General features: G+C 38.4%; 2 protein-coding genes across 4 annotated transcripts; both read left to right on the top strand.

The window, feature by feature from the left end:
• The first annotated feature begins 6,104 nt into the window (after nt 1-6,104).
• hdgfl3 (HDGF like 3) lies at nt 6,105-18,068 on the top strand. 2 transcript variants are annotated; one of them, XM_086143816.1, is made up of 6 exons: nt 6,105-6,149; nt 7,202-7,278; nt 9,366-9,504; nt 9,861-10,040; nt 14,401-14,535; nt 15,555-18,068. In XM_086143816.1, exons 1-6 carry the CDS (start codon nt 6,120-6,122, stop codon nt 15,579-15,581), a joined length of 588 nt encoding a protein of 195 aa, XP_085999942.1. In that variant the 5' UTR covers nt 6,105-6,119; the 3' UTR covers nt 15,582-18,068. The 2 variants fall into 2 exon arrangements, with proteins under 2 accessions (XP_085999942.1, XP_085999941.1); XM_086143815.1 differs by lacking the exon at nt 6,105-6,149 and adding an exon at nt 6,173-6,482.
• A 1,455-nt stretch (nt 18,069-19,523) lies between these two features.
• rbbp7 (RB binding protein 7, chromatin remodeling factor) lies at nt 19,524-27,715 on the top strand. 2 transcript variants are annotated; one of them, XM_086143819.1, is made up of 12 exons: nt 19,524-19,694; nt 20,042-20,186; nt 20,787-20,932; nt 21,919-22,095; nt 22,207-22,322; nt 23,509-23,669; nt 23,757-23,883; nt 24,542-24,619; nt 24,978-25,054; nt 25,691-25,748; nt 25,834-25,944; nt 26,982-27,715. In XM_086143819.1, the coding sequence occupies exons 1-12, from the start codon at nt 19,679-19,681 to the stop codon at nt 27,048-27,050; spliced, it is 1,281 nt and encodes a 426-aa protein (XP_085999945.1). In that variant the 5' UTR covers nt 19,524-19,678; the 3' UTR covers nt 27,051-27,715. The 2 variants fall into 2 exon arrangements, with proteins under 2 accessions (XP_085999945.1, XP_085999946.1); XM_086143820.1 differs by having other exon boundaries at nt 21,922-22,095.

Genomic DNA, 27,715 nt, shown 5'->3' on the forward strand with positions numbered 1-27,715 from the left:
TTTACTGTATATCTTTAAATTTTAGGGAAGTGCCATTCAAGATGCAGTATGTAGTATGTTTGCATTGATACCAAGAGTTGATGTTTCAGAGCAGAACGAACAGAAATATACATTTAGATGGCATTACTGGTCAGTGGTTGAATCAAAGTGTTGGGAAATATGCAAACATTTTTGACAAATCCCAAAACACTGGTTGGCAAAGAAGGCAGAAAAAACTTGAATATCAGCGAGATGGCAATGAATGTAACTGATGACCAAAATGTGGTTTAACCTGAGTCGAAATCCAAAAAGAAGATGTAATGATTGAATTGTTAAAGTAGTGTTACATTTTCACAATACATTGAAATGCATTGTCATTTCTTTTCCATTCTCGAATTTATATCTTATGTCACCAACTCCCAAGACAACAACTATTGCTGGAGATATTGAGACAACCATCACATCTGCTCCAGAGCTGTGTCTGTAGATATGCAGTAAACTGAGCACTGACCACAGCCAGGTTTGACCATTGGTCTCTTCTTGTTTTTCAGTTTCGATGGCATGATCTTTTCAATGCTGATAGGCTATCATGAAAAAATGTGCCTCCTCTTTGAAATTTTCATAATCAAATCATTCAAATTCTGCCACCCAGTTTAATTCTGGTCCCAAAAGTAGCCACATATTTGGATAAGAAAGTATTTGGAAAAAGAACCACTGTTCAAACACTTTCAGTGATTTGTCATTTAGGCAACAGTCAGACGTTCTTAGTTGCTGACAGAGTTGCAAGGTGACAAAGTTCAATGAATTGTGGCCTCTCTAATGTTTTTATTTAGTGTCAGAGACACAATCGTCCCTCAAAAGCCCTCAGCTGACAGCTAAATTCATTTCTGATAATGAATGAAGGACATTAGCCAGTACAATCGAGAGTCATAGCTCCCATTCAATATATTTATATAGTGCCAGATCTGAACTAAAGCAACATCAGAGCAATATATCTATGGAGTTGGAATAGAAAAAAAACATTTCTGGTGAGGCATTCATTATTACATAAATTCATGGATGAATAAGCAGTCAACAAGGATGCAAAGTGCTGACTTTATATATTTGCCCACTATTGACTATTCATTAGTGACTGGAGGACAATCACCGTTTACTATAAATCCAGACATTAGCCCATCTGCTAGAGATTTATTTCATTTTGTCAAAGTGTATATCTGGTGAGGGGAGAAACCTGCATATGATGTCATCTTTGCCGATACTGACAGCAGAAACATGACTACAGTGTAAATGTTGGTGTTGCTTGTAATGTTTCTGTTGAGCCATTCAGCATTTTTGAGCACTCTATTTCACTGTCTTACTAACTGCTGCAGGTCAGCTTCATGGGTCAGTTTCACACAGGTTGTTGCATACTTCTTAACCACTCCTTAAAAAATACACCCTACTGATGAAAGACATGCATTTACATTAAATGGGTGCCTGTGAATTGCTGCACTCAGTAAGTCAGAAAGCATTTCTTTTTTCACTTTTTTCCACAAAATTGCATTAATCATTTTCGCTATTACCAAGTAAATGTAGCAAAGTGGACACTGCAATATTGAGGAGACAGATAAACATAAATTTCTATAAAGACAAAAACACAGGCTTAGGTGATGTAGTTGTTATGACGTGTCACACGTGTGCATGTGTACGCACACACACACACACACATACACGCACAGTCACAAAGACAATGTTAGTGGATATGAAAAGTATCACTGTTGTAGTCACACTCTCTTAGGGCCGGCAGTATCATGGACAGACACCCCCACCAGATGCCGCATGTGCCCTGGGCTCAGAGGCATCACTGCAATGGGGAGAAACCAGTGCAGGGAAATAAGCACCTGTCATGTGCCAACTGAAGTGTTAAGTGCACAAATTGTGGAGGCGAGGGTGATGTTTCCGCAGGGGTGACAGCTCAGGGTCTGGGTGCCATGTCAGGCCCTAGCATATCATACAGAGCCCACCCCCCTCCAGCTCCACTGCGTGCTGAGGGGCACAATGGCAACTATTATTTACTGGATGTCTGCCTCATTTCCACATATTCATCCTGGCTGGCCATCTCGGGGCCACAGGGGGGGTTGCCCCGATCCCCTCCCTTTGTGTCATTGCTGAGGGGCAGCAGTGGCAAAACAATCTCTGACGAGCATTTAGATCATTTATTCAGAGCGCAGGGTGTCAGCCGCAAACCAAATTGCCCATATTTGTGCGCTGGGGTCCTTATCCTCACGCTTCGCCCTTCAGGTTGGGCATGAATGTGAGCCCAGGAAGGTACATCAGGCTTGGTGTCAGAGGGCCTCTTCACGAACTAACACTAATGCCACATGAAGGTCTTACTGTGAACAGTGTGAAAGTGCGAAATGTATGATAAATTGAGCGTGCCGGGGGGCTTTATGGCTGTGAAGTGCTGTGGCTGGTCACAGGCATTGTTATGACTACAGCTATTTAGGATCATGGGAGTTGGCAGTGCACTACTGGCAGCCATAGAAGCCAGATTTATCTGGGTTTTGTGCATCAGTGAGCAGCAGTCACACTGTGTGAGAAAAACACAAAGTTTTACAATGTCTCTGAATTTAACAGGACTTCAAGGACAAGATAAACATTGGTGACCGGGGCTAAAGTCATTATATGATGTGCCAACCCACCTTTCACCTGAGCACCTGTTGTCAAGGTGTGAGCCGCTGATAGGTATGAATAAAAGAATAATGGTGTATTCAAAAAAGGATGAATAAAGAAGATAATCATTGCCAGCCAATGGTTTCCTAATGTTAAGAAGTGTAACATGACAGTGGCTCAACAGCTGCTCCACCACTCTAATATTTGCAGAGCACAGCGAAGAACCGTGTGAAAGAGCGGCCTTGCCTTTCGTGTCACCAACAGGACAATTGGCCTAAGAGCTGGTGCTGCACCCAAACATCATGGTGTGCACATTGGGTGAGAACCCCATCCACATTAACCTTGACAAAACAACATGCTTCACTTTTGTGCGCTTCTTCATTCTTTGACTATCTTATACCGATTTACTGTAAATCTTTATTATGTTGCTGCCATCTATTGGACACATTTCCCAAGCACAAAGATTCAGAGACCGCAACGAAAAGTGAGTTTAAACAAGAACACTGTGCTTTCACAAGCCTTCAGATGTGTGCTCTTTCTGTTCTTCTTAAGGTTTTAAGAGGATCAGAGAACAGCCGCAAGTGGTTGTGTTTAAGTTCTCAGATGTATCATATGGAGCAAATATTCAAGCTGTAATCCTATTTGATGTTTTGCTTGTATTACATGTTGGTGGTCAGTCATACAGATTAGACCCTGGCCTCCTGTGACCAAGCACACATGCCTCAAAACAGCAATACCTAAAAAACTTATTAACGGTAACACATTAAGAGGTTGATTTGCCACTGAGATTAATTTACAACTTGATCTTAATCGGTCTGTAGCTTTTTCCTCAACAAAAGTTTGGAGGCACAGTTGCTTTTATATGTTCCACTGTTTCATTTCATATTCAAGAATAATGTCAACTTGAACTTACTGGATGCCTGAAATGAAATTCAAATTTCTACTAGAGTAAAAACTTCAAGTAAAAATACCAATAACCACCTGTAACCAATAACAGCATCAACAGACTTTTACTGCCTAGAATGGAGAGGTTTATTGCGAAATCATACCAGAGCTTTGATGCCATGGGTTTAATAAAAGATCTATGCTCACAAAATAACTGCCCATCTTATTTGTAATTTTCGGCTAATTTGAGACTTTGCTTACGTTACACCTGAATAGCTTAGGGTGTTTGTGTTGTGAGAGAATTATCAGAGTTTGGTTCAATTACTGCATCAATGCGGCCTGAATATGTGATGCTCATGGGGGAACTGAGTGGTTAAATTATTTAGCTATCGAAAGCTAGTCTATTTTCACTGAAGTCACCATCAGTGATGCCCTAATTTTATTAAACACATAGTATACCATCTTCATTGGACTTTTTGCCGTAACTAAATGATAAGCCTCGCAAATTTTTCTCCATTTGTCTTCAGCTACACTCACATGTCAAGGGTTGTTCAACAGTTTGGCACAGTTTAGAAATAGCAGTTGATTAAGGAGAACACTACTGTTGCAAAAAAAAGCAAACATTCTTTTGCTTATCATTAATTACTACAATACTGACGTGTCCCATGTACAATCCCATGCCTATTCCCAGCTCCATCTATAAATTCCATTAGGAGCAGATGACAATCGTATATCTCTATTGTTCCTTTTTATCAACAATAAAGGCACTTGCATATGCAAACATATTATTCAATTTGTCTTGCTATTTTAGTTACAGCAGAGTTAGCGAAGAAGATTTTTTTCAGGACTGCTCACATATTTATGCAGTAATTTCTTGCCATTATAATTGACTCTGTTTAATTTCAACAGCAATATTTGCCTTTTTACATATCATATGTTTCACCATGTCCTAAGTTTACATATTCTTGACTCTTCCACATCAGTAAGTACTCACTCGACCTTGAAGTCTAATTAAGAAAAACAATAAACTTGGAAACCAGTAAGAATTAATAATAAAACAAAATGCCAGTTCCGGATTCAACATGCACTTATTACAAAGAGTCAAGTGCTTTGGTTTGCTTGAATTTCTGAATTTTGCTTTCAGGCACTGCAGCCCGTAGCCATGTTTAGCGTCTTATATCAGTATTTAACCCTGTATCTATATTTAAGCCAAATATTATTTTAATCTGGACTAAGGCTGCCCCCTTGTGAACATGTTTAATGTGGCCTGTGATTTTCGGTAAAGAGCACAGCAGTTAAACTGTATTATGTGTCACAATGTGTGGGGTTTGCAGCTACATCCCCCTAACTTAAGCGTGTGTGTTTATCGATTAGCTGTCTAGTATTGTTAATAATTTAAAATGTCTTTTTTCACTTTATCCAAACATAGAGATTTTTTGTTTTTGTTTCGGATGGGAGTTTGTTTATTTTCTTTTTCTCAACGATTTCAGGGCAGTATTATTAAAATAATGATATACATTCACGTCCTGCAATGACCCAGCGTGTTGGAGTTCAGCTTTACCTCTTGTGTGATCTTCTTTATTTCACGTTTAATCATTTTTTGTCTCCACATGCTGTTGAAACGCTAGATGGAGCCAGTGCAACACTAAGCCGGAGTACATGCATTACACTGTAGCTACAGGAAATGAAAGAAATATGTAATAGGAGCCCGGTCTAGTGTGATAATACAGCTTGGTTTTGATGAAAGAAAAAAATCAGCTTTGACGGAGTCAATGGCAAGAGTAATTCACAGCACATGTTGAGATATGTCGACATTTATTTTGAATGTTTATAATTTGATTATTGACTACAAATCGAAGGCACTGAAAAGTCACATACTTAAATATATCAGTGAAAGCTTTTCAGACTGTCATTAGCTTGCTTTTGGCTCACCTTTTTTCGCTTGCTTTTTCCATGGGAAAAGTGAAAATGACGACACTGATCCAACTTTTAAATATACAGTACCGTTATACATATAATGATTACACATTAACAGGAAATACCAGCAAGCATGTCAGTGTTGATATAGACTTACCTCACATTGTAGCAACAGGAATCTTGGATTAAGTAGGGGAATATAACTTGATATTTAAAAGCCTGCCCTTGAAGACAAAAGTAGTGTTTCTGGATAATTTATTTGATGCCAAAGTGTGTACAAAAATGGCCCAAAAGTCATGCTTTTGAAGCTGTATAATAATAATAATAATAACAATAATAATAATAATAATAATAACAATAGTAATAATAATAATAATAATAACAATAGTAATAATAATAATAATAATCAACTGTTTAGGAAACGTAACTTTTTCTTTCTAGATGTCATTTTTTATAATGGATCAATACTCTCAATGTGAAGGGACTCAGTCATTGGCCTGATTGGATAGCTCGAGACTGTGTTGTCAGAATAAAAAAAGTCGTCATTCCGAAAACCAAATTGTGGAAAAGATGCTAAATTATTACGTAGGCCGGGCAGTTGGCGTTCAGAAATAGAATTTTAAAATTTATTAAGGAGACTTTTATGTGAAATCCAGTTAATACTTTTAATTTGAAGACCGGACGTAATGGACTGTTTTACATTGCGCTTCTCTCAGGTGCCTACTCCAACTTAAGCCATTCTCGATCACGTTTACACCTGAATATGTGCGTAAGAGAATAGCCCTGTTCCGGGTCCCGTTTTCCGCGTTTTTTTAATTATTTATTTCCGTCTAAACTGCGTTCTTGATATAAAAAACACTGATGGTCGATAATTTGGCTCTATTCTGAGAGTCCCGGCCACAGTTGCGAAGGATTTCAAATTGGTCTCCAAAGATCCGTTTATTTCCCCCCCTCCATCCGGCGACATGGCTCGACCACGGCCGCGGGAGTACAAGGCAGGGGATTTGGTTTTCGCTAAGATGAAGGGATACCCGCACTGGCCGGCGAGGGTGAGTCTGGGATGCGGCCGGGCTGGTAGACCGGGGAGGCGGGGTTGATTTACACAATGCAGCCGCTGGCTCGCTGGGGAACCGGAGGGATGCTACCCGTCCAGCCTCATCTTGGCTGCGTGTGGAGACCGCGGCGAGCTTTTCTTCTCCGTCAGCATCAGACGGACCGTCGGGGCTCCTCGGACGGAAGCGAAGACGCAACATTAATCGGTCTTCGGTACCGCGTTCATTCAGCTCGTCTTTAAGTTCCACATAATCGTGTTAGTGTCCTTTTTTTAATAGAAAACAGTTCAACACGTGTTCCCACACTCTTTTCGTCTTTTTAATTGAATGTTTGTGATTAACGAGTTAACGAGTGCGTGTTCGGAGATGCATCCGCGCCGTTTTGAATAAAGTCCGCCCGCCTGATAACATAAAGTGGAGCCTGACGGCGGGCAGACCCCGGCCTCGGAGCGGCAGGCTGTCAGCCTCCATTTGTAACCTTCCGCTAACAAGTTACTACCACAGCATCACTGCTTACCACTCACTTCCGATGGCAGGTACTAGTTTAACCAGTGTATTGGGGGGAGTGTATTAACTACTCTCTCTCTCTCTCTCTCTCGCTCTCTCTCTCTCTCTCTCTCTCTCTCTCTCTCTTTCTGTGTGTGTGTGTGTGTGTGTGTGTGTGTGTGTGTGTGTGTGTGTGTGTGTGTGTGTGTGTGTGTCTCCCTGCCCATCAGATTGATGAGCTTCCCGAAGGTGCTGTCAAACCGCCTGCCAACAAGTACCCCATCTTCTTCTTCGGGACCCACGAAACGTAGGTACCCTCTGTTTTCCCCATGAAGTGAGCCCTGCAACAGTGCAGGTCGGTGATGTAATGCAAAACTTTTTTTTTAACTTTCAGGATAAACCAAGTACATTTAGGAGTATCAACCTGAATGCATGCAAAAGGGCCCTCAGTTGTTCTCTATACCCCCGTGAACAAAATCATTTAATCAAACATTTACATATATGATTCTCTTATCACTGCATTTCTACATTCACCTCAGTGGACCTTCATTTAATGTCACGCTTCATGATAATTCACATCATATTTGCTCCAGAGAGTTACAGAAAATCTCTCCCCACTACAGCCTCTTATTTGAGGTCTTATTACAGGAAACTTTTCCCTTTTCTTTGAAAAACTCATTATGATATCTAATCCGGTTATCTAATTGTTTGTGACAAACCTACTGAATCCAGTGTTCAGGTGCATTCATGGACATTTCACCAGCATTTCACACTATTAAAATGCATCACAGTGTAAATTTGACCATAAACAAATCATTTCACTTATTCAACTACAATCTTTTTTTTTTTGATAAATGATCCTGAATCCATAATATTTAACTTTTTTCTAGATGATCTTCTTGCTGTAATTGTTTGTGCATATTATATAGTTAAAATTAGGCATCATTTTTTATGAGTTATAGTGGTTTTCAAAAACTATATTGTCAGATATAACAGATATAAGACCAATAACATTTAATCAGCTTTTCCCAGATATATCTGTCTCATAATACAAGCTGGCTTATGCCAAATAAGATAAGATAAGATAAGATAAGACAAGATAAGATAAGATAAGACAAACTTTATTGATCCCCATAGGGGAAAGTCCTTTGTGCATCAATGCATCATTTGATTTATGCACTGACATTTCAGTTGTGTTTTTACCCGAACAAATCTTCCAAAGTATACAAATGTGAATGTCAATCCAACCTCTCTTCATGGGGAAAGTTCACTGGTTGTAAGTCGAGCATTGGATTTTACCCCAGCCTGAATTTCGTCTCTATCTAAATGTTCACATTTGCTAAACTTTCTTGTTCTTTTATGGATGTTAAGCTGAAATCAATGCAGCTGAATAACATCAATGTAAAATAATATAATATTTTAAATTAAGTCCTGTATGACAACCTTTAGATGTTTCTCAGTGAAGTCCGAAATGCTGAAGCAAGACACAAATAAACATATTTTGAATAATGACTACTTTTGGTACCTTCATTTTGCTTATAGTACTTATGTTGTCAATTTCTAAAGAATATCATCGTTTTTTTTAAGTATTTTAAATAAATTATGACATATCACCTCCTACCCAAGAGGCTTCTTCAGTAAAAAAATGACTGAAGAACTGCTCTCACACGTAGTTCTGTCCATATTCTCATGATCTTACAAAATATTTGCCATTTAGGCTTGTGGTCTCCGCTTAGCTGCTCGGAGGGTGTCAGCGCTGCTTGTACTCAGACAGACTTTTCCTGGGAAAAATTTGAAGATTGTGTTTAGCTCTCCAGTAGACATGGTCTCAGTGATGTCTCATCTTTGAAGCGGAGGAAGACTGCCAGCATATAAAAATGGATGTAAACAGTGCAAGAAATAATAAGCTTAAACAGGCCTTCTAAAACGTACTTTCTGCATCATGCAAATACAATCTGTCCTGAGATGAAATGTTTATAAGGCTCTCTTTACTTAGTTTTGATTGAACAGAAAAGCCTTTAAGACATTACTTTTTATTACTGTTAAACTTCAAATCCACATTTTCTACTGAGTCAGCTGCTCTTTCATTCAGAAATATCTTCTGCCTGCTGCCATTAGCTTCTAATGATTTATTTGCACATCTATTTTACTGTTGGTCTGTCTGCATAAATCTATCTGAATCACATAAAAATCTCTTTGTTAGAAGGCAAGTAATTTATGTGAGCCTATTTAGGTTCTTACCAGGAATGCAAATGCATTGAAACCCAAACATTAGAAGTGCATTTCAAGACAATAAAAACATCAAATAAAGACTTTAAATGTAAATGTACTTTTTTTTCTTCAACTGTGTCACATTAATACTACTGCTTGGAAATATCCCCTCCTCTTCTTTAGAGCATTCTTGGGCCCTAAGGATCTTCTGCCGTACAAAGAGTATAAAGATAAATTTGGCAAGTCCAACAAGAGGAAAGGCTTCAACGAGGGGCTGTGGGAGATTGAGAACAACCCTGGAGTCAAGTTCACTGGCTATCAGGTCCGTCAGCAGTCTGTTATGTCTTTGGGTCAGAGAGAAGATGGAGGGAGTAATCATGTCAGGGGAAGGATTCCAGACAAAGCCACATTGACGCCCCGCCAAAACGACAAGACCTCAAAGCAGTAATTGTTTCAGAGAGAAAGATACATTATATCTTTTTCTGAATTTGCAATCTCGGATTTCTAAGTTAGTTTCATCCGATGTGGAACTCCCATTTAAGATCTAAGATGTCCGTTAAAGCCAAATGTCTGGCATTTCACTAAAGATTTTTGAAAGCAATCTTTTTCAGACAGTCATCATGTTCTGAGTTGCTACCTCAACCCCCTCCCAGAAATAAAGTGTTATTTTCCACACAGGCCATCCAGCAACAGAGTTCCTCAGAAACAGAAGAGGGAGGAAACACCGCTGAAGGCAGCAGTGATGGGGAGGAGGGTGTCGAGGGTGAGGAAGGTGATTCTGTTGAGGAAGAAGATGACGAGAAGAAGCTGAAAGGAGACAAGACTGGATCCAAACGGAAAAAGACGGGCGTCTCCAAGGTATTTCAGCAGGTTCAGGATCTTTGAATTTTGAAAGTATTTATAACAAGTCGATCTGTTTTCCGCTCGCTTTCACTTTCTCAAGTAACAATGACAATCATTTTTTACTAATTCAAAAGATCAGATGATATTGTTCAGCCCGTAATTCTCTCTGTCTCGCTCTCCTTCGTCTTATATGTGTATATAAAGATAGATAGATAGATAGATAGATAGATAGATAGATAGATAGATAGATAGATAGATAGATAGATAGATAGATAGATAGATAGATAGATAGATAGATAGATAGATAGATAGATAGATATGATATAAAGGAGTTGTTTTGAAGGTCATATAATAAACAATTTGCCCATTTCCAGGCAACACTTTTAAAATAGCAATGGGACAATCCCGGTAAGCTGTACAATGGGGTTTAAATTCCAACACAATATATCAATGTGAGTGGGCTTATTACAAACATTTAGAGATTTTTGTATCATAATTGAAAAGTTGACTTAATGACTGAATCATCACCTTTAATAAGTTGAAACTTGAAGTTTTATTAGGCAGTTTAATAGTGTAAAAGTTTTCAAGTTAATTGACAAACTCTTTGTAATATATCAAATATTTGCAGCATGTCAGTTTGAATGTGCATTGAATTCTGGTTAGTTGATAAAACCCATAGCTTCTTGGTGTCTGTAGCTCATTAACTTTACATAAGCCAAACCTTATGTGCTATCCAACAAAAGCTCAACTGTATCCAACTAAATCCCTCATGTGCTTGCAAAAAATTGAACGTTCTCCCTCCTGGACCTGACATCAATGTCATGACAACAAATTAGGGTCTTCACAGTCTATAGCGAACAAAATATCACATCCAACAGTTACCCATTAGCTGATTTTTAGCTGTCTCATGTACCTCGTAAGTACCTGTCAAATATGGTAACAAATAAAAGACAGGGTTGAATGTCAATTGGGCTTGTTTATATTAATCCTTTCTCTGTGAGCATTAGAACTGCTAACTGAAACACAAGTTTTGTCCTGGATGCAGGACATTTCATTAGTGATTTGACAGAATCAACACCCTCTTCTGGTCCTGGGTCATGAGGAGCTGCAGCAGCTTAAAGTCTGTTGATTTCAACTTTGAATTGTTAAAACTTTTTGAAATATCTCATAATTACTTGGCCAAGAAACAGCAAGCAAAGGTCTTCTTCGTTGTGAGTTTTTTATTTCTCCTCGCTATTTTAGATTAAGTTTTACACAGTATTAAAATAAGCTTTTTAGGAAGAAATTGTTTTTGCAAAAAAAAGGTCCTCATATGCAAAGTAGTGGGCTTATTTAGGTTTATATAATTTACACAATAATTACACATTAGTCATGTACACTCGGGAACATAATTTCAGATTTTACCCATGACGGAAATTATCCATTTAAATAGTGCAGTGATAGAATGTTGAAAGTAAATGGAATGAAGCCCTCACCATCTGAATATCTGCAAATAATCTTCCCACATGATACAATATCTGTGTATAATATGTCAATGAGGGCAGTGAGATTTATTGAATAGAAACAGCAGCACCTAGTAGTTGTAAAGTGTTTGAGACCTGCTGAATCATTTCATATATCAATCAAGCAATTACATGTGATCTGTGAGGGATATGAAATCATAGCTTCACTGTGTGGTACCTCTGCACTCATCTCATCTCAGTGTGTTCTATTCAGTAGGATTCTCTCCTCTAATCGACCTTCTCTTTATTTTTGAGAGAGAGAGGGAGAGAGAGAGAGCGGGAGAGAGAGAGAAACAAAAAAATAATGGGAGCTGCCAGGTTTGAAATGCTGCAGAGCAGAGACCGGCCGCTGTGTCTTACTGTATTCCTGCAGAAGCCATTTCTGTAAATATAAGCAGGCTGAAAAAATCACACTCATCCCGCTCCTCACTTAGCAACCACTGTTGCCTAGCAACTGAGCTCCATTACGCACAGTACATGTGGTGCAAGCGAAGGAATGTGGCACCGCTATGAATGTATGTGTGTCAAGTCACTCTGACTTTGTGTGCGTGAGTGTTTGTGTCTGTGTGGGTTTTTTTTTTGTGTGTGTGTGTGTGTGTGTGTGTGTGTGTGTGTGTGTGTGTGTGTGTGTATGTTTTCAGGTGTATGTAGTGTATGTTTTCTACCTTCGAATTCTCCAGCACGCACAGACACACTCACACACACTTGTCCAAGACTGTTGGTTTTGAAATTGGATATCATTATGGTAACGTCAACATATTCAAGCTCTCCTTTGTAGCGCTGTGCAACTACTGCTTCTATTAGCAGGAATATTAATGGTGAAATGTTTGTATTTTCTGTCTTGCTTGCTTTTGTTATAAATGTAAAATGGTACACTATAAAAAAGCAAACTAATAAAACTATAATTGCATTTAAGTTCTAGAGACATGCGGTATTAGCCCGTTTTAAATTATGATATCAAAAGAGCCTGTATTCATCATGTATATTTTGTATTCATCTATATTTTGATTTGTTTTGCCATCTCTCAGCATTTTCTGGAGCTTTTATCCACTTATTGCAAGGAAGATGCATGTTCCCTTCCCTCATCTGACTTTGCAGCTCAACATTAAGGTTAATTCATCTCAATCTGCCCTGAGGAGGGGGGTCTTGTAGTCATTAGCACAAGAAACCCTTCACTCCCTTTACTTAGAATCTCATTAGTTGCTTAAAGTCAATCAAATTGATTAGACTTTACTGAATGCCCATACTGTTTAAACTGACAGACCTAAGTCAAGTGTAAGTGGACTTAATTATTTTTCTGACTCCTTACTGAGTAGTGGAGGATCCGTGTTATGTACAGACAGAGTAACAAAGTCTGTTGATTATTTGTAGTGCAGTTTGATTCATGGGTCCTGAGGGGTCACAAGCTAAGTTTCTATCTGTTTTGAATCATGTTGTGCAGCTGAGAATTGCCTGTGTAATAAATTTGATAGCCCATTAAAATGACAGTAAGACACAGACATCCTCAGACATGTCCTATATGGTGAATTTGAAAAGGGGGAAATCTCACAGTGTTTTAAATATTTCAAGGGACTGAAGAGATCCACATTCATTCTGTGTTTGGGCTGAAGCGTTTCCACTGCAATTAATTGAATTATCATTACTCACCTCTTTCCAGAAACTACATTTTATGTGCATAATCAACTTTATGCATGAAGAGACCTGAGTGATAATGCCAAAATTACCTTCAAAGGTTGCACAAAAAAATGCTCGGGGGTAGCTTTTTTTATAACTTTTATGACAAAGAGCTAAGGGTCTTTAAGGTAGATGGGAACATCCTTTGTGAAACAGCACAACCATTATGCTCACATTGTGAAATAAAAGGGACCTCCACTGGCAAGAGGGACATGCAGAGATTTGATTTAGAGCTTAGGGTGGGTTGATGCTGTGAAATAATTGAGAGCTCAGAAAAATGTCTGATATTCATAATAGTATTACCTATGGATGGTTGGACTTGAGTAAGAATTGATATAGAGTTTCTGGCTCTGTAAGGCAGAGGAAGAACAAACTCAATGCTTTTCTAAAATGATAGACTTACTTGAATGTGGATGTAAACCCGATGACTGTCAAAGAGACACAATTCGTTTTCATTCAGTTTTGAACGACCAAAAATCCATTTAAGTCACTTCAGCTATAAGTACAAAATATGTATTATGACCCAAAATATCTTCATCGCAACTGTAATGGACTATTCTGTTCACATAATGAAGATGTTTGCCATGTAGTGTCAGACAGAATAGCAGAAATATGAATACAGATTTCCTAAGTCATGTTACACATGTATTGAAGATAGAAAATGTTTGTACGTGAGGCTGAAAATTGTCACGTTTTGAGGAAAATCATTGTAAACGCCTTCATGTCCCTCCAAATGTAAAATGATTGTACAAATGCAGGTGTTATTGTAACTCTGGCAGCACTGCATGTGATTTATCTGTAAAGCTGAATAAGGGAGAGTGAGGAGGTTTTCAATACCTTAAAGAACCTGGAGTTTCATTGATTTTCATGTATTGAGCTTGTACATGGGAATTGAGTTGTTCCCACAGTGTTCATTAGAGAAAATGTCTGAGAGGCTTTGTGTTTCAGCCTCTCCTATTATTACCAGTCATCAGACCAGCAACTGCTATGCTTCACTGAGGTCATTTAATGAGCATCCAAGTCTGCTGTTAACTGTATGCAGGGATGGATCGACTATGTATGATCTTTGGCTGACAGTTTTTGTTTGAGATTAAAATTCAAAGGTTTTTTCTATTCGTGTGTGTGTGTGTGTGTGTGTGTGTGTGTGTGTGTGTGTGTGTGTGTGTGTGTGTGTGTGTGTGTGTGGGCGCATATGGTAGAAATCCTCCAAGCTGTCAAGGATCTCATCTGGGGAAGATGATCTGGAGAAAGATGGCAAAGATGACGACCAAAAGAGCGGGTCTGAGGGAGGAGATCCCGACATTGACATCATCCAAAATACGGCCAACAATAAGGTGGTGTATATCAATACATTCATGGTATGAGGAAATATTATATTTATCTTTGAACTTTTCTAGTTGAAGACATAGACTGAAGTAATAGTAATTATCCACACTCACCACTCAGTGGCTAAGCAATACAATCAGTTGAATTTTACCCGTTGTAATTGACACGGTACATTTACTAAGATTGGCTCATGTGTTGTCCCTCTCTCAACCTCATTACTCCGTATAGCTGCAGTGTCGCAGTGTACAACAAAACTAACTAATCATTCAGAAATCTATTTCTTATCCTGTTTTGTTTGCTAAAATTATACAAAAAGAGAATGTGTATGCGTGCGAGAGCACTCTTACCCATCCCATTATCATCCCCCATGCAGGCAGTGATAGCAACTTTAGTCACAGTTTGAACAGCTTCGCAGCATCTTAGTCAATCAGTCTCGTGTTCACTTAAGTGAATAATAGTAATGTATACTTTATCAATCCCTCGTGGTGAAATTCATTCTGTGCAATCCATCAACGCCTGAGGAGCAGTTAGGGGTTCGGTGTCTTGCTCAACAACACTTCGACACACTAGGAGGAGCTGGGAATCAAACCAGAAATGTTAGGTTCAAAAGACAATTGCTGAACTGTGATTTATGGTTCTGTTTCCTTTGTACATATTCAATGTGTTTAATAACAACGGCATACTTAACAACTGGAACTTTGCATTAAGACAATAACAAGATTTCCACAACAAGCATCTTGCTTTTGTCATTATATGAGTGAGGTTGCCTTGGCTCCGATGCGGCAACATATAAATATCTTTGAAAATAAGCATTAAAAAGTAATGTAAAAACCATTAGTCTCAAAGCTTTATTTGTAACATTGTAAGCATTTAGCATGTTAAGTTTATTAGCGGTTCTTTTTTGGCTCATAAAATTGGCGAACTGAATTCTGCAACGCATTTCAGTGAAACTTGGTTCACATTAAGACTTGCGCATAACAAATTATAATAATAATGGTTTCTCTTTGTTTCCTCTGATGTCTCACAGAAACAGTTGCTCATAGAAGAACATTAAGTGAAGAAAGCAGAAGACAGTAAGAAACCCTTCTTTGTAGCTGTGGAGAGGAGAATCTGCCACTTGATTTCACCATAGACTCCATTCACCGCCCGCCATCATCACCTCCACACCTCATCCAGGACGTGTCTTTACGAAGAGATTGCACCCACACCAGAGTAAGACTGGATTTAATTTCACACTTCGACCTAATGCGAGAGTCACACTTCTGATCTTTTTCTAAAATGAATGTAAATCAGGTTTAAGGCGTGTTATTCTGAATGATTCTATAATTTATTTCATTTTTTTTTAAATAAATACAACACATTAATCTCAATTGGGGATTTAAGCACTTTGGTATCACACTTCTGGTGAAGGATCTAATGCAGTAAAACTGACGCAGCAAGAGCAGATTTGAATCTTCTTTTCTCACAAGGAAACTTGATTGACTTACATATAGTATGAGTTGTAACAAAAGTTTACTCCTCTGGTTTTAAGGTTGGATTTCTATTAAGTCCCACTAAACCCAAAGAGTTATTATTATTATTATCATCAAGATTATTCGTCAGTCTCCTTGAGCTTTCTGTCAAATGCCATCCTGTATGTCGATATGCGATACGTAATTGCTTGTGACACAAAAAACACATGAAGTACAGAAGTACACCATAAATTGGGGGCATTACATCTCAGCAGTTTTCCCATTTAATTATACACAATTGGTTGCATAAATACAGTATCAATGCTTCAGTCAAAGCAATATTTATTGTGTTACTACACACTTCATTTTTTTCCTTTTTCTCTGTGATAAGACATCCAGTGGAAAAATGATCTCTGACACACAGCTATGAGGGAAACAGGAAGTAGTTCAGGGCATCCCTTAAGATTGTGGTATGTCAAAATGCCTCCAGTATGTTTAGTTTCAGGTTCTTGCTATCTATGATCAATGATTCACAAACTTTCTTTATCAACAGAGAAACAATTGAGCACAAGTAGATTAAGTTGAGCATTACATAAAAAATAATATCTTCAAATAATTCAGATCTATAGCAGGGACATTACAACATTATAAGTTTCAAAACCAAGTGAAAATGCCATGAATAAACCAGCTGTAGGTAAACTTTAAAATAATAACATTGTCTGAAAAATCAACAAGAAACTACCAGTTACGTAAAAAAGTATTGGGAGATTATCAGATAATTAAAGCTTCCTTCTCATTGTGGTCAAGACGCTCAGTTTATGTGTTTGTGTGTCTGTTATGTGATTCTACATTCCTACGCAAATATAGTGAGTAAGCCTTAATTATATTTGGGCTAATTGAAAGCTCCAGAATTCAGAAAAAAATTCAGAAATGGTCACATTTAACTGAAAAGTTAGTCTTAAGCACATCATTGTTTTCAGACCAAATATAAGCTCACTTGCCGCTTTGTTGGCCCATTATGCTATCCAGTTTACAAATTCAGTGTCAAATTGATAAACCCTATATTGAGTCACCTAATGTCCGTCAGGTCAGTTGAGAGAGGTGATGGTGGCTGGTGCGTCATCACCACGGTGTAGATAGTATTTACAGGTATATCGGCCCGTGTTTGTCACTCATCACCTGTAAGTGTGTAAAAACTCATATATACATTATAGTCTTCTACAGTCTATCATACTTGTTACAGTGTACTGATCATGCTAGTTGTAGCCTGAGTTTGTTTTCACCAGGATGATAATGGGAGGGAATGTTCAGTAAGAAAAATTATCCACCATGCTATGTTACTCTTTTATGTAACCAGATAATGACTAATGGAACTTGATAGATAAATGTATGATGTGTTGTGCACAAGTGGGTTACACATTGTAACTCAGCTTTAAGTATATCTGTATATTTTATTTTGGTTGTAGAATGTAGAGGCACTATTCTATGGGACTTCTCAAGGTAACAGCTCATCTTTTTATGGAGTGACACATCTGTTCTGTGTATCTGTGATATAGATCATGGTATCTTTCAAAGCTTTTTATAGTGGCATGCTCTACAGTTGTATTCCACGCCATTCTTGGGTCCCTCTTTTAAAATCGGATGTTCAATAGGATGGGATGAAGAAAAACATGGAGTCCACCCTTTTGGTTGCCTTTCTCAGTATCTAACTCTGACTGAAGTAGAACCACATCAAGAGTAAGTTGATTAGATGATTTTAAGCTTAACTCTGTAAAAAGGGTAACAGTGTAACAGTATGATTACACTTCTCAGAAGTAAGGTGTCATTGATACTTAACTGCAGAAGAGAGCTTGATGCCTTTACTTTGCTTCCACGGATCCTGTCATGAAATATAACAATATACACAATATACAGTATATAGGTATTTATTTTTTCAGCCACCATCTGTACGTGATTTCATGCTTGATTTCCTTCAAATCTTTATTATGCTTGTATTTGGAACACTTGCATTTTCAAGATTTGTAATTTACTGTAAACTGTTTTTGTTGTTTATTGACAAGACTTTTACAAAATAAACGTATTGGAATGCACTGTGGTTGTAATACTTATCTTTACATTATGTCAAAGCAAACCTGAATTAGAATAAGCAGAGTTCCCTGATGTGCATGAAAACTGCACATTTGATTTCCTTTTGATGTAACAGAAGGATGAAAGGCTAAATTTCCTAGAAAATTATTGAACCTCTATCCTATTTATCAAGAAGAGTTCCAAATATTTGGGGTAACACATGTCATTGTCATTAAAAATACAAAAGTACACATTTACACTGAAAATGTTACTGCAATATCAAGTCAATGAAAATAGATTGCTGCTGCATTATAGTAAAAACTATATGATTACTTTAAAAAGGAAATTACTAAAATCAACAAGTTAATACATTATAGCATCACGAAATGACTTAATATATTCATAAAACAATTTTTTCCATTTTCAAGCTGACAGAATATCAGCTAAAAATTCTGGAATAAACTTTAAATGAGCGAGAAATAAACTGAAACGCGGAAAAGTGTCAAAAATGACCTCGTGAAAAGAGTTCAAGGACGGAAACAAGACAAGCCTCGAAAACAACAATGTCAGTATTATATTTTAACACTAGGGGGAGACAAAGCCCTGAAAAATCTATTCAACTCGGTTCATGCAAAAAAAAATGCATTTTTTCAATTAATATCGGAGGCCAATGCAGAATATTTTATTTCCTACACGTGTCTCCACACTTGAGAAAAAAAAAATTGAGTATATATTAGAGAAAATTAATATGAAAAGAGAAAATTTACCATGAATAGTTTATGTTTGAATGTGATGAAAGGATATAGCGATAATATGTTACTGATAGATAGATAGACAGATAGATAGATAGATGGATGGATGGATGGATGGATGGATGGATGGATGGATGGATGGATGGATAGATAGATAGATAGATAGATAGATAGATAGATAGATAGATAGATAGATAGATAGATAGATAGATAGATAGATAGATGTACGTTGTTGACTGATATTCATTGGTTGATTAAGTGACTACTGTACCTTCAATATTTTAATTCATGTAATTTGCAGCTTGGCATAATGGGAATGTCATTGACAATTAAAAGTTGGGAACATTTAAAATATATTGGAAAACTGCGGGAAACGTCAAATTATTTTACTTACTAATGGAAACTGCAGTAGTTTTGCTTCAAACGGGAGGAACTTTGATACAAAAAACGGCTTTTCTGCAGCGCTGTCGTATGTTACTGTTCAAAGTGCATACTGTTCACTGAAAAAAAGGGAATATGAAATCTCCAAATTGTTTAATTTTTATCATTTGAAAACGTTTGACATGAGTAACCTCTTTTGCATACGCCTCATATCCCGTCTTGCTTTTGAGACAAAAAGTAGATAATAAGAGTACGCACAAATAAAAGTGCGCTACATAGCTGCGCAGTCGGCACGCAGTGTTGACGTGACTCAGTTTTACGTTTAACAACGCATGCGCAGGAGTTTCCGACGGATTCCGCGCTGAAAAGGAAGGAGCGACTTTAACAGGGCTTCATCCAAATTAAAGGAGTACAAGAGTAGGTCCGGCAACGGCCGCCCAAACTGTGCCCACACGGTTACTTTGCTCCCGAGCATCGTGACTCAGCGTGAAGTTCGGAACATGGCAGATAAAGAAGGTAGGTTCACTCGGAGGAGCCGCTCTTTGAAGCGGTGGCCCGTACGGCGTCAAACACGGTGTTAGCATGACGTGCTAATTGAGTAAAGTCCTACGGGAAAGCTCATTGATTCAAAGCAGGCAGTCTGCTGTTGTATCTTGCTCTTATAATAGTGGACGTTGCTGTGTAAATTCCATGTTAAAGAGTACCCCCGTTGTTTCAGCGTCCTACCACCTGCCTCGATTTACGATACTGGGATGGCAGAAATCAATTAACACCGAGAGAGCACAACTTCAACCATTCTCAAAGTTATTAGCTTGATATTTTCGACGCTTCCCTGTAACTGACGCCATGCTGTTGTGTCGCAGTGTATGATGACGCAGTTGAGGAGAGGGTCATCAATGAAGAATACAAGATATGGAAGAAAAACACACCGTTCCTGTACGACCTGGTGATGACTCACGCCCTGGAGTGGCCCAGCCTCACGGTCCAGTGGCTTCCAGATGTCACCAGGTACTTGCAGGACTGGAGAAGACCCCACTCTCAATATAGATCCAGTTGTCCAACAAAAAGATTTATCTGTTTGTATACAACAGCTTGTCCAACATATCCTCCAGGGTTAGCGGCATGGTTATTTCTAAAGTTCACTATGCAATGTGCATTATGATTAATGGACCATGACATGCGTGCACATACATATTTCCCATGTATTATAAATATACGTCTGTGTGTGTGGACATATGGATATATAGATATATCTATACACATGTAGATGTATTGATTCGTGGATATATCCAGCAGTGACTCACTTAGTTACACTTGTTTTTAACAAAAGGTCAAAAGAAAATTCAAAATCAAAAGAAATTGGTTTCAATTCATGAATAATTTAAAAACTAAAAGAAAATAATATTGTACATGGAAAAATAAATAAATTACTTGAATGTTTTACCAAAGAAAATTTTGTATATTGTATATTTTGTAGTGTCTTGTATTTTGTATATTACAGATTTCACTAAGGAAAGAAACTCTGCATTAAAACAAACATCTTTGAAGGCAGCTTAAGGTTTGCTCTATATGGCCAGTAGAAGATAACCTTAGTTCTTGACCCTGCAGGCCAGAGGGCAAAGACTATACCATCCACAGGCTGGTTTTGGGGACACATACATCAGATGAGCAGAACCACCTGGTTATTGCCAGTGTCCAAGTACCCAATGATGATGCCCAGTTTGACGCCTCACACTACGACAGTGAAAAAGGAGGTTAGTCCTCTCTCTTAAAGCAAAGACTGAATTGTTCTGTATAAAAAGCTGACTATATAACTGTTATCTGTGTAAACCAAAAAGTTTTGCGGTAGAGAGGTTCAAACCTAATGTGCATGCTCACAGCAAAGACTTTAAGCACTACTGCACTTATAAATGCATTTTATTGTTAACAAGAATAGTAAACTTGAAAAAATTGTAAATCTATGATTAAAAACAAAACACCAATTCAACAATCCCTATGTGTGATGGCTCATTTTGGTAAAGAAAGCTTGCTCTTATTCAGAAGCCTTATAAATTTGCATATGACTAAAAGTAGTGAGAAGTTGTACAATCTCATTTAGTCACTAATCAGTTAGGAAATGTATTTTGATGTTCTCTTCCACATGCAACTAAAATGGTCTTACTCTGTCTTCCAGCAGGTATGTTGATGGACACCCTGCTGTGTCCTTGTGTGTCAGTATGGACATGCGACTAATGAAGGTACAATCAGTGTCTAAAAGTGGAAAACCCAACCTCTACGCTGCGCCAGCTGCCTGCTGGTGATATTTTATACATGATATTTTCAGGGACAACCTGAAAATCAGCAAAGTTAAAACTTGGACTTAAAAAATATTAAATCACTGGATATCTGTAGATAATTCATGTATAAATTAATGCCGCTAGCATTTATCTCATTTATTAGTGCAACACAGAAACCAGTGCAGACCAATGTCTTAAAATCATGTAACAATATGGTTGATGTGATTATTTCGGTAAATTCTCACTACTTTCTAATCTACTCATAAGGGGTAATGGGATGCTTTTCAAAGTGAGAGCAAGTGACAATCCTTTTTTCCTGAAAGGAACAAATCCAGACTTGGGCAGATGCATTGCTCTTTGATTACAGTGAGTGTGTATGTGTTGAAATAAATAACTCAGTATGACCTGCAGTGATAAATGTTCCTGATGCCATGATGTGCTGAAGTCAGGCTGGTCTGTTTCATCAGAGTTCGGTGGATTTGGCTCAGTAAGTGGGAAAATAGAGATTGAGATCAAGATCAACCATGAGGGAGAGGTGAATCGAGCCCGTTACATGCCCCAAAGTCCCTGCATAATCGCCACCAAGACCCCCACCTCTGACGTTTTGGTCTTCGACTACACCAAGCACCCTTCCAAGCCAGGTGCGATCCTAGCTGAGCTTCTATACCACGTACAGTTTTCATAATGACTACACTCATAAGACTTATGTGTGTCAGTCATCTGAAAGCAGTCTCTATATTTCTTTGTTTCAGATCCAAGTGGGGAGTGTAACCCAGACCTGAGACTGAAAGGCCACCAGAAAGAAGGATATGGCCTATCCTGGAATCCCAACCTCAGTGGCAACCTACTCAGCGCTTCTGATGACCATGTGAGTCTCCAAAAGTTCTGGACCTTCATTTAAAGACAACTTTGAGTTGAGGATTCACCTCTTTGGTCCAGTGTTCCAACATAAACACTTCTGATTTCATGCAGGCCAGGTGGAATATTTTGTTATGATATGTTCTGGCAAGTAAAGAAAATAGAAGCCTGTTGTGTCAGTATTATGTTGGTCAGCGCTACTTGCTTTAAAATAGTTATAAGGTGATGAACATCTGTTATGATGGCGTATAATTGAACAATTAAATATCTTTCTAAGGAAAGCATGAGGATTTGAGCCTACGCTTGTTATACTTACAGTCATAAGATGTGTCTTTGATTCTCTCACAAAGTGGCGGAATATCTGGAAGTACATTTTAGCAAACTAATGGGATAGAGTTGGATAGAGTAAAATAGAGTTGAAAAAAGCTAAGTTGACATACAGTAGCACTATTTGCACAAATCATCAACATATGGTATTTAATCATGAGGGATCCTTTGGAGGGTAAACGAATATTTCACAGCAGCTTTAACCATTGCAAAATGTGATCCTATCCCTATCCATAAGTACTTTTCATTTGCAGGATTTACATGTTTTTCCTGCAGTTCTTTCCCATTTTTATAATACTCTTGTGATCATCTGCTGTTGTAGGCCTTTTATTAATAGGGTTTTGCTACATCACAACTTATTTTGATTGACAATGAGCATTAAGTAACTGGTGACTGTGGGACTAGTTATTTCTTCTGACGATGGATTCCCAAAAACAAGGAATCAATAATTGAAGCGATCAATCGATCAATTAAAATACTTTTTATGTCCCTCCCTAGAGTGTCTGACAGGTGGGTGAGAAAACACCAACATGGAGATCTCAGTAGGTGTGAATTTTATCAACCATGTAAAACATTAACCTGGGGACATATTCAGTTTGTTTGTGTTGTTATTTTGACTTAAGAGTTGCCATCCTTCTACACGTGTAGCAGACTCTGAATATTGAAATTTTAATTTATTTTTTTTTATTTTTTTTTTATTTTGCTGGCTTTTAATTTGAAAGATAGAAATATTTAGAACCAACTTGACCCAGTGTAAGGTGGATCCACGAGCCAGTCTAAAAGCAAAGTGGAGAGTCTTGAAACCAAGTTGTCAGACAAATGGGAACCATGCTCAGTGACACGTTCTCCCCACTCTGTTCTTTCTCAAGACCATCTGTCTGTGGGACATCGGGGCCAGCCCAAAAGAAGGGAAGATAGTTGACGCCAAGACCATCTTCACCGGCCACACAGCTGTGGTGGAAGACGTTTCCTGGCATTTACTCCATGAGTCCCTGTTTGGTTCAGTGGCTGATGACCAGAAATTGATGATGTAAGATCCGTAGGTGATACAAAAGGGTTCAAACTTTTATCATTTTCACCTCTAAGTAATCCATTTGTTCCCCCTATGCTCAATCAGATGGGACACCCGGTCGAACAACACATCAAAAGCCAGCCACTCAGTTGATGCTCACACTGCCGAGGTCAACTGTCTGAGCTTCAACCCCTACAGCGAGTTCATTCTGGCCACAGGATCAGCTGACAAGGTAGGAAAATACCACAACAGGCCTCAGCAGTATGATTGTAGCTCCTCCTCATGGGGAGACCATGGCAGATGGGCTACTGTTGCATGTTCCCACTAAAACAAAAAAGGAATTGTGGCGTATTAAACCATCTGTATCCCTCAGACATAATTTAATAAATTCATTTGACATTTTTAATTTGATAGAGTGCCTACAGATAGTTTTTTATACTTCAACCTCCACACAAATTAGCTTTTTCAATTACTTATTCAATCATTTCAAAATTTTTCATTCAGAGGAAAAGGAGCAACCATGGCACTCTAGTCCCCTGGAGTGAAAATAACTTTTTGTTGCTGTCTCTATTATCTGTCTATCTGTCTAATATGGATAACTTGATTCAAATACTACTCTTTGCAAAATTAATTCCTGCTATAATATTTGAATGGAATACAGGTCAGGCCTGTGATGAGGTCACTGCAAAATCCTCCATTTCTTTCCTCTGAGCTCTTTCTTGTCTGTCTTTGTGTATTCACTAGTGTGCTGGAATCATTTGTTTGATAGGGAAGGTTTGATTCAAGTTTCTGAATGATGACCTCAAATTTTCTTTAAAAACTTGTTAAAATGGCAGACAATTCATTTTTGACTGTACATATCAAGTGTGATGGTTTTTTGTTTCTCTCAGACTGTTGCATTGTGGGATCTAAGGAACCTGAAACTGAAGCTCCATTCGTTTGAGTCCCACAAAGATGAAATCTTCCAGGTAAGCGTTTTAATTATTAGCTGTTAGCTGCTATAGCTTGTATGTGATCTTATGCTTACATTAAATGTCTTCAGACATTGTCGGTTATTTTTCATATTAGAAATCTGAGCAAGTTTACTCCTAGGTTCATATCCACTCAAGGAAGAAAAAAGATTGCTGACAGTTTGAAATAAAAGCAAAGAAAGGAGGTGTCTAGACCTATTGATTGGTGGTCAGCTGCTTTGAAAACATGCCTTTATAAACCCTCTACTAGGAATTTTCCCAGTGGGGAGTATTCGACAAAGATATTCAAAGGTGATTGTTTGATGAATGAGTTGTGTTATTGTGGTGTTAAGTTGCCAACTTTACCCCGATTCAGGTCCAGTGGTCTCCTCACAATGAGACAATCCTGGCCTCCAGCGGCACTGACCGACGCCTCAATGTCTGGGATCTCAGGTAACTGTAGCTTCATAGAGAAAACCACAATTGTGTTTTTTAAATTTTTTTCAAGCAAACACACTATAGAGGATAAACTAAATTTAATAAGCACATAGCCCTGACTCTTTGGAACTCTTAAAAAATTGAGAGATAAATCTCATGATAGCTGGTACCTGCCGATTTAATACCTGATCTAACACTCATATCTGGATCTTGCATTTGAAAGTCCATTTTCTTTTTTCTTTTTATTTTTCCAAGAAATACAATTATAATTGGAGAATAGCAGTTTAAAATTCATGTGAAGGTAACAAATGTACAATCAATATTAATTTCTCCTCACATCATAGACCCATTGAGAGGGTTCAAATAAATGATTAGCAAACTACTTAGCTGGATAGTGATTCATTTGATTTAGACAAATACTGTTGGCAAGTGAGAGGGAATTCTCTATTAAAACTTATTGATGCATTTCCTTGATAAAATCTGGCTGGTAGAAAAATGTAATCATACTGATAACTATTTTGCTTCCCTTTACATGTGAATGAGGACCATATGAGTCCGAAAAGGCTATTGTTCTACTGATCAGTTTCATTTGTATTCATTTAGAACTGTTAAAGGGATAAACTGATGTTTCTGTCTAATTTTATGGTCCAGTAAAATTGGGGAGGAGCAATCGGCAGAGGATGCAGAGGATGGACCCCCAGAGCTGCTGGTGAGTCAAATGTAGAATCATCATGTTGGCTGTGCTTCAGGGTCTTTGTGTGTGTCTTTATGATCCACCCCTTTCTTCCCATCAGTTCATCCATGGAGGACACACAGCCAAGATCTCTGACTTCTCCTGGAACCCCAATGAACCATGGGTAATCTGCTCTGTGTCTGAGGACAACATCATGCAGGTCTGGCAGATGGTGAGTGCAGCTGCTATCCACCTTACCATAATCTCATGTTCTTCAGCATGGGCCAACACCCCCTAGACCAATGTGGTCACAAGTGAATAAATGTGGTTTTGATGATTCATGTCCAAATCCGCACAAAATTATTTGAATCTTCCATACGTGTCCACTGCCCTCTACTGGGGGAAGCTATGCGTATTCTGTTATCAGGCTGCCTGACTACTGGAGAGCTTATGGAACCAGCTGTCACCCCTAACCCTCGCCCCCTGTAGTGGGGATTAAAGCATCCTAGTAACTGACAGTCCAAAATTTTTCCAGGAAAAATGAAAGTCAGGTTGTAAAAATCTGATAGCACAAAGTAAAATATGCACTATTAAGTAATTGCACTGCAAGGATATTTTTGTCCAGTATAAAGATGTTAGCACCAGCATACAATCTAAATTAAACTGGAGTGTGAGTCTGGGGTAACTTTCTATGTCTCTGCACCACCTGGTCGAAAATTAATACTTGACAAGGAACAACCCTTTGTAGTAGCTGACACAAAAATGCAAACATTCAGTCAGGAACTGGTGCTAGCATACATGATAAAACCTTTAAGTGGTTAAATAAGAATTAAGATTCTAATATAAAATAAAAATAAGCATCCAGCCAGTTACAGCTAATCAGTATTAGACTTGATGTATAGAATGTGCCTTCAAATATCCCACAATAGAGAAATTTCAAGATACATCCAAAAAATCCCAACTTTGGAAAACATTAGAATGTCATTTTCAGGTGTTAACTTTGGAAATGTCGACATTGTGTAGCATTAACGTAAATCTAACACAATGCCAATTGTCAGCTGTTATTGCCAATGCAGCTCTTCAGCATACTGACGTTTACATCACAATTTACAATCGTTCAATTACAAACATCAAAACAAAGTTAGTCTCCAGCTAGAAATGTAGACGAACCAGTGTAAGGTCTTTGGAATGCAAAAATCGATCAATAAAGTGCCTTATCAGCCAAGGCATGAAAAACTGCAGTTCGCACTTGTGTGTTGGCTCCTTCAGGCAGAGAACATCTACAATGATGAGGAGCCGGACACCCCTGCATCAGAGTTGGAGGCCCAGGGATCATAACCCAGCTGTGCAGTTTTTTCCCCCTGTCCCTCAGCGATCCAGCTAGCCTGCTGCCCCACCACCCCACCCCCAGGTCTTCTCTGGTCCCCAGCAGCTCGGACTATCAGTGTCCCTTTGCAACAGTTAGCATCACCCTGACGCACTAATGCACTTGGAATAGCCATTACATCGTGTGACGTTTCCTACCCACTCAGGTGGTTGCAGCTCGAGTGTGCGAAGAATTCGATTTTATGAGTGTGTTTGCACACTTACTGTAATTTATGATTCCAAAGGGCTCCTGAAAGGAAAATGCAAGTGTTATTTTACATGTTTTATTTGGACGGAAAGATAAACCAGCATGTATGACGTGCACCCATCTGAAGTGCGATTGGTTGGTCCACATCAGCTCGCTGCTCACGTCCAGGGAAGCTTTCTATCACGCCATCCCTGCAGTTAGTACACACACATACACCGGCTTTCCTCTGCTGAAACATTCCCCAAAGGTTGCCTCTGACAAACTAGAGGCTTTTTGAGGTACATTCAGTATTTACTTTGAGTGGAAGGTGTGAGATTAAACAAGTGCATTTGAGGGAAGCATCTTCATTCTTCTATTGTTGTAATGTGAAACTGCCATGTTTTGTTTCCTGCCCCCACAAATTGCAATAAATCTTTTGTAACTTTTCAAA

The sequence above is a fragment of the Fistularia commersonii genome, chromosome 3 (genome assembly GCF_037954325.1).
Source record: "Fistularia commersonii isolate RoL2024-O1a breed Wild chromosome 3, RoL_Fcom_v1.0, whole genome shotgun sequence".
Lineage (NCBI taxonomy): Eukaryota > Metazoa > Chordata > Actinopteri > Syngnathiformes > Fistulariidae > Fistularia > Fistularia commersonii.

Bases quoted from the DNA above. Each gene is read 5' to 3' on its own strand.
- rbbp7 (XM_086143819.1), top strand. The intron at 22,096-22,206 runs GTGCGATCCTAG...TCTTTGTTTCAG, and splicing joins CAAGCACCCTTCCAAGCCAG to ATCCAAGTGGGGAGTGTAAC. The intron at 22,323-23,508 runs GTGAGTCTCCAA...TTCTTTCTCAAG, and splicing joins TCAGCGCTTCTGATGACCAT to ACCATCTGTCTGTGGGACAT.
- hdgfl3 (XM_086143815.1), top strand. From the start codon at position 6,399: ATGGCTCGACCACGGCCGCGGGAGTACAAGGCAGGGGATTTGGTTTTC. The intron at 6,483-7,201 runs GTGAGTCTGGGA...CCTGCCCATCAG, and splicing joins ACCCGCACTGGCCGGCGAGG to ATTGATGAGCTTCCCGAAGG. The intron at 7,279-9,365 runs GTAGGTACCCTC...CCTCTTCTTTAG, and splicing joins TTCTTCGGGACCCACGAAAC to AGCATTCTTGGGCCCTAAGG.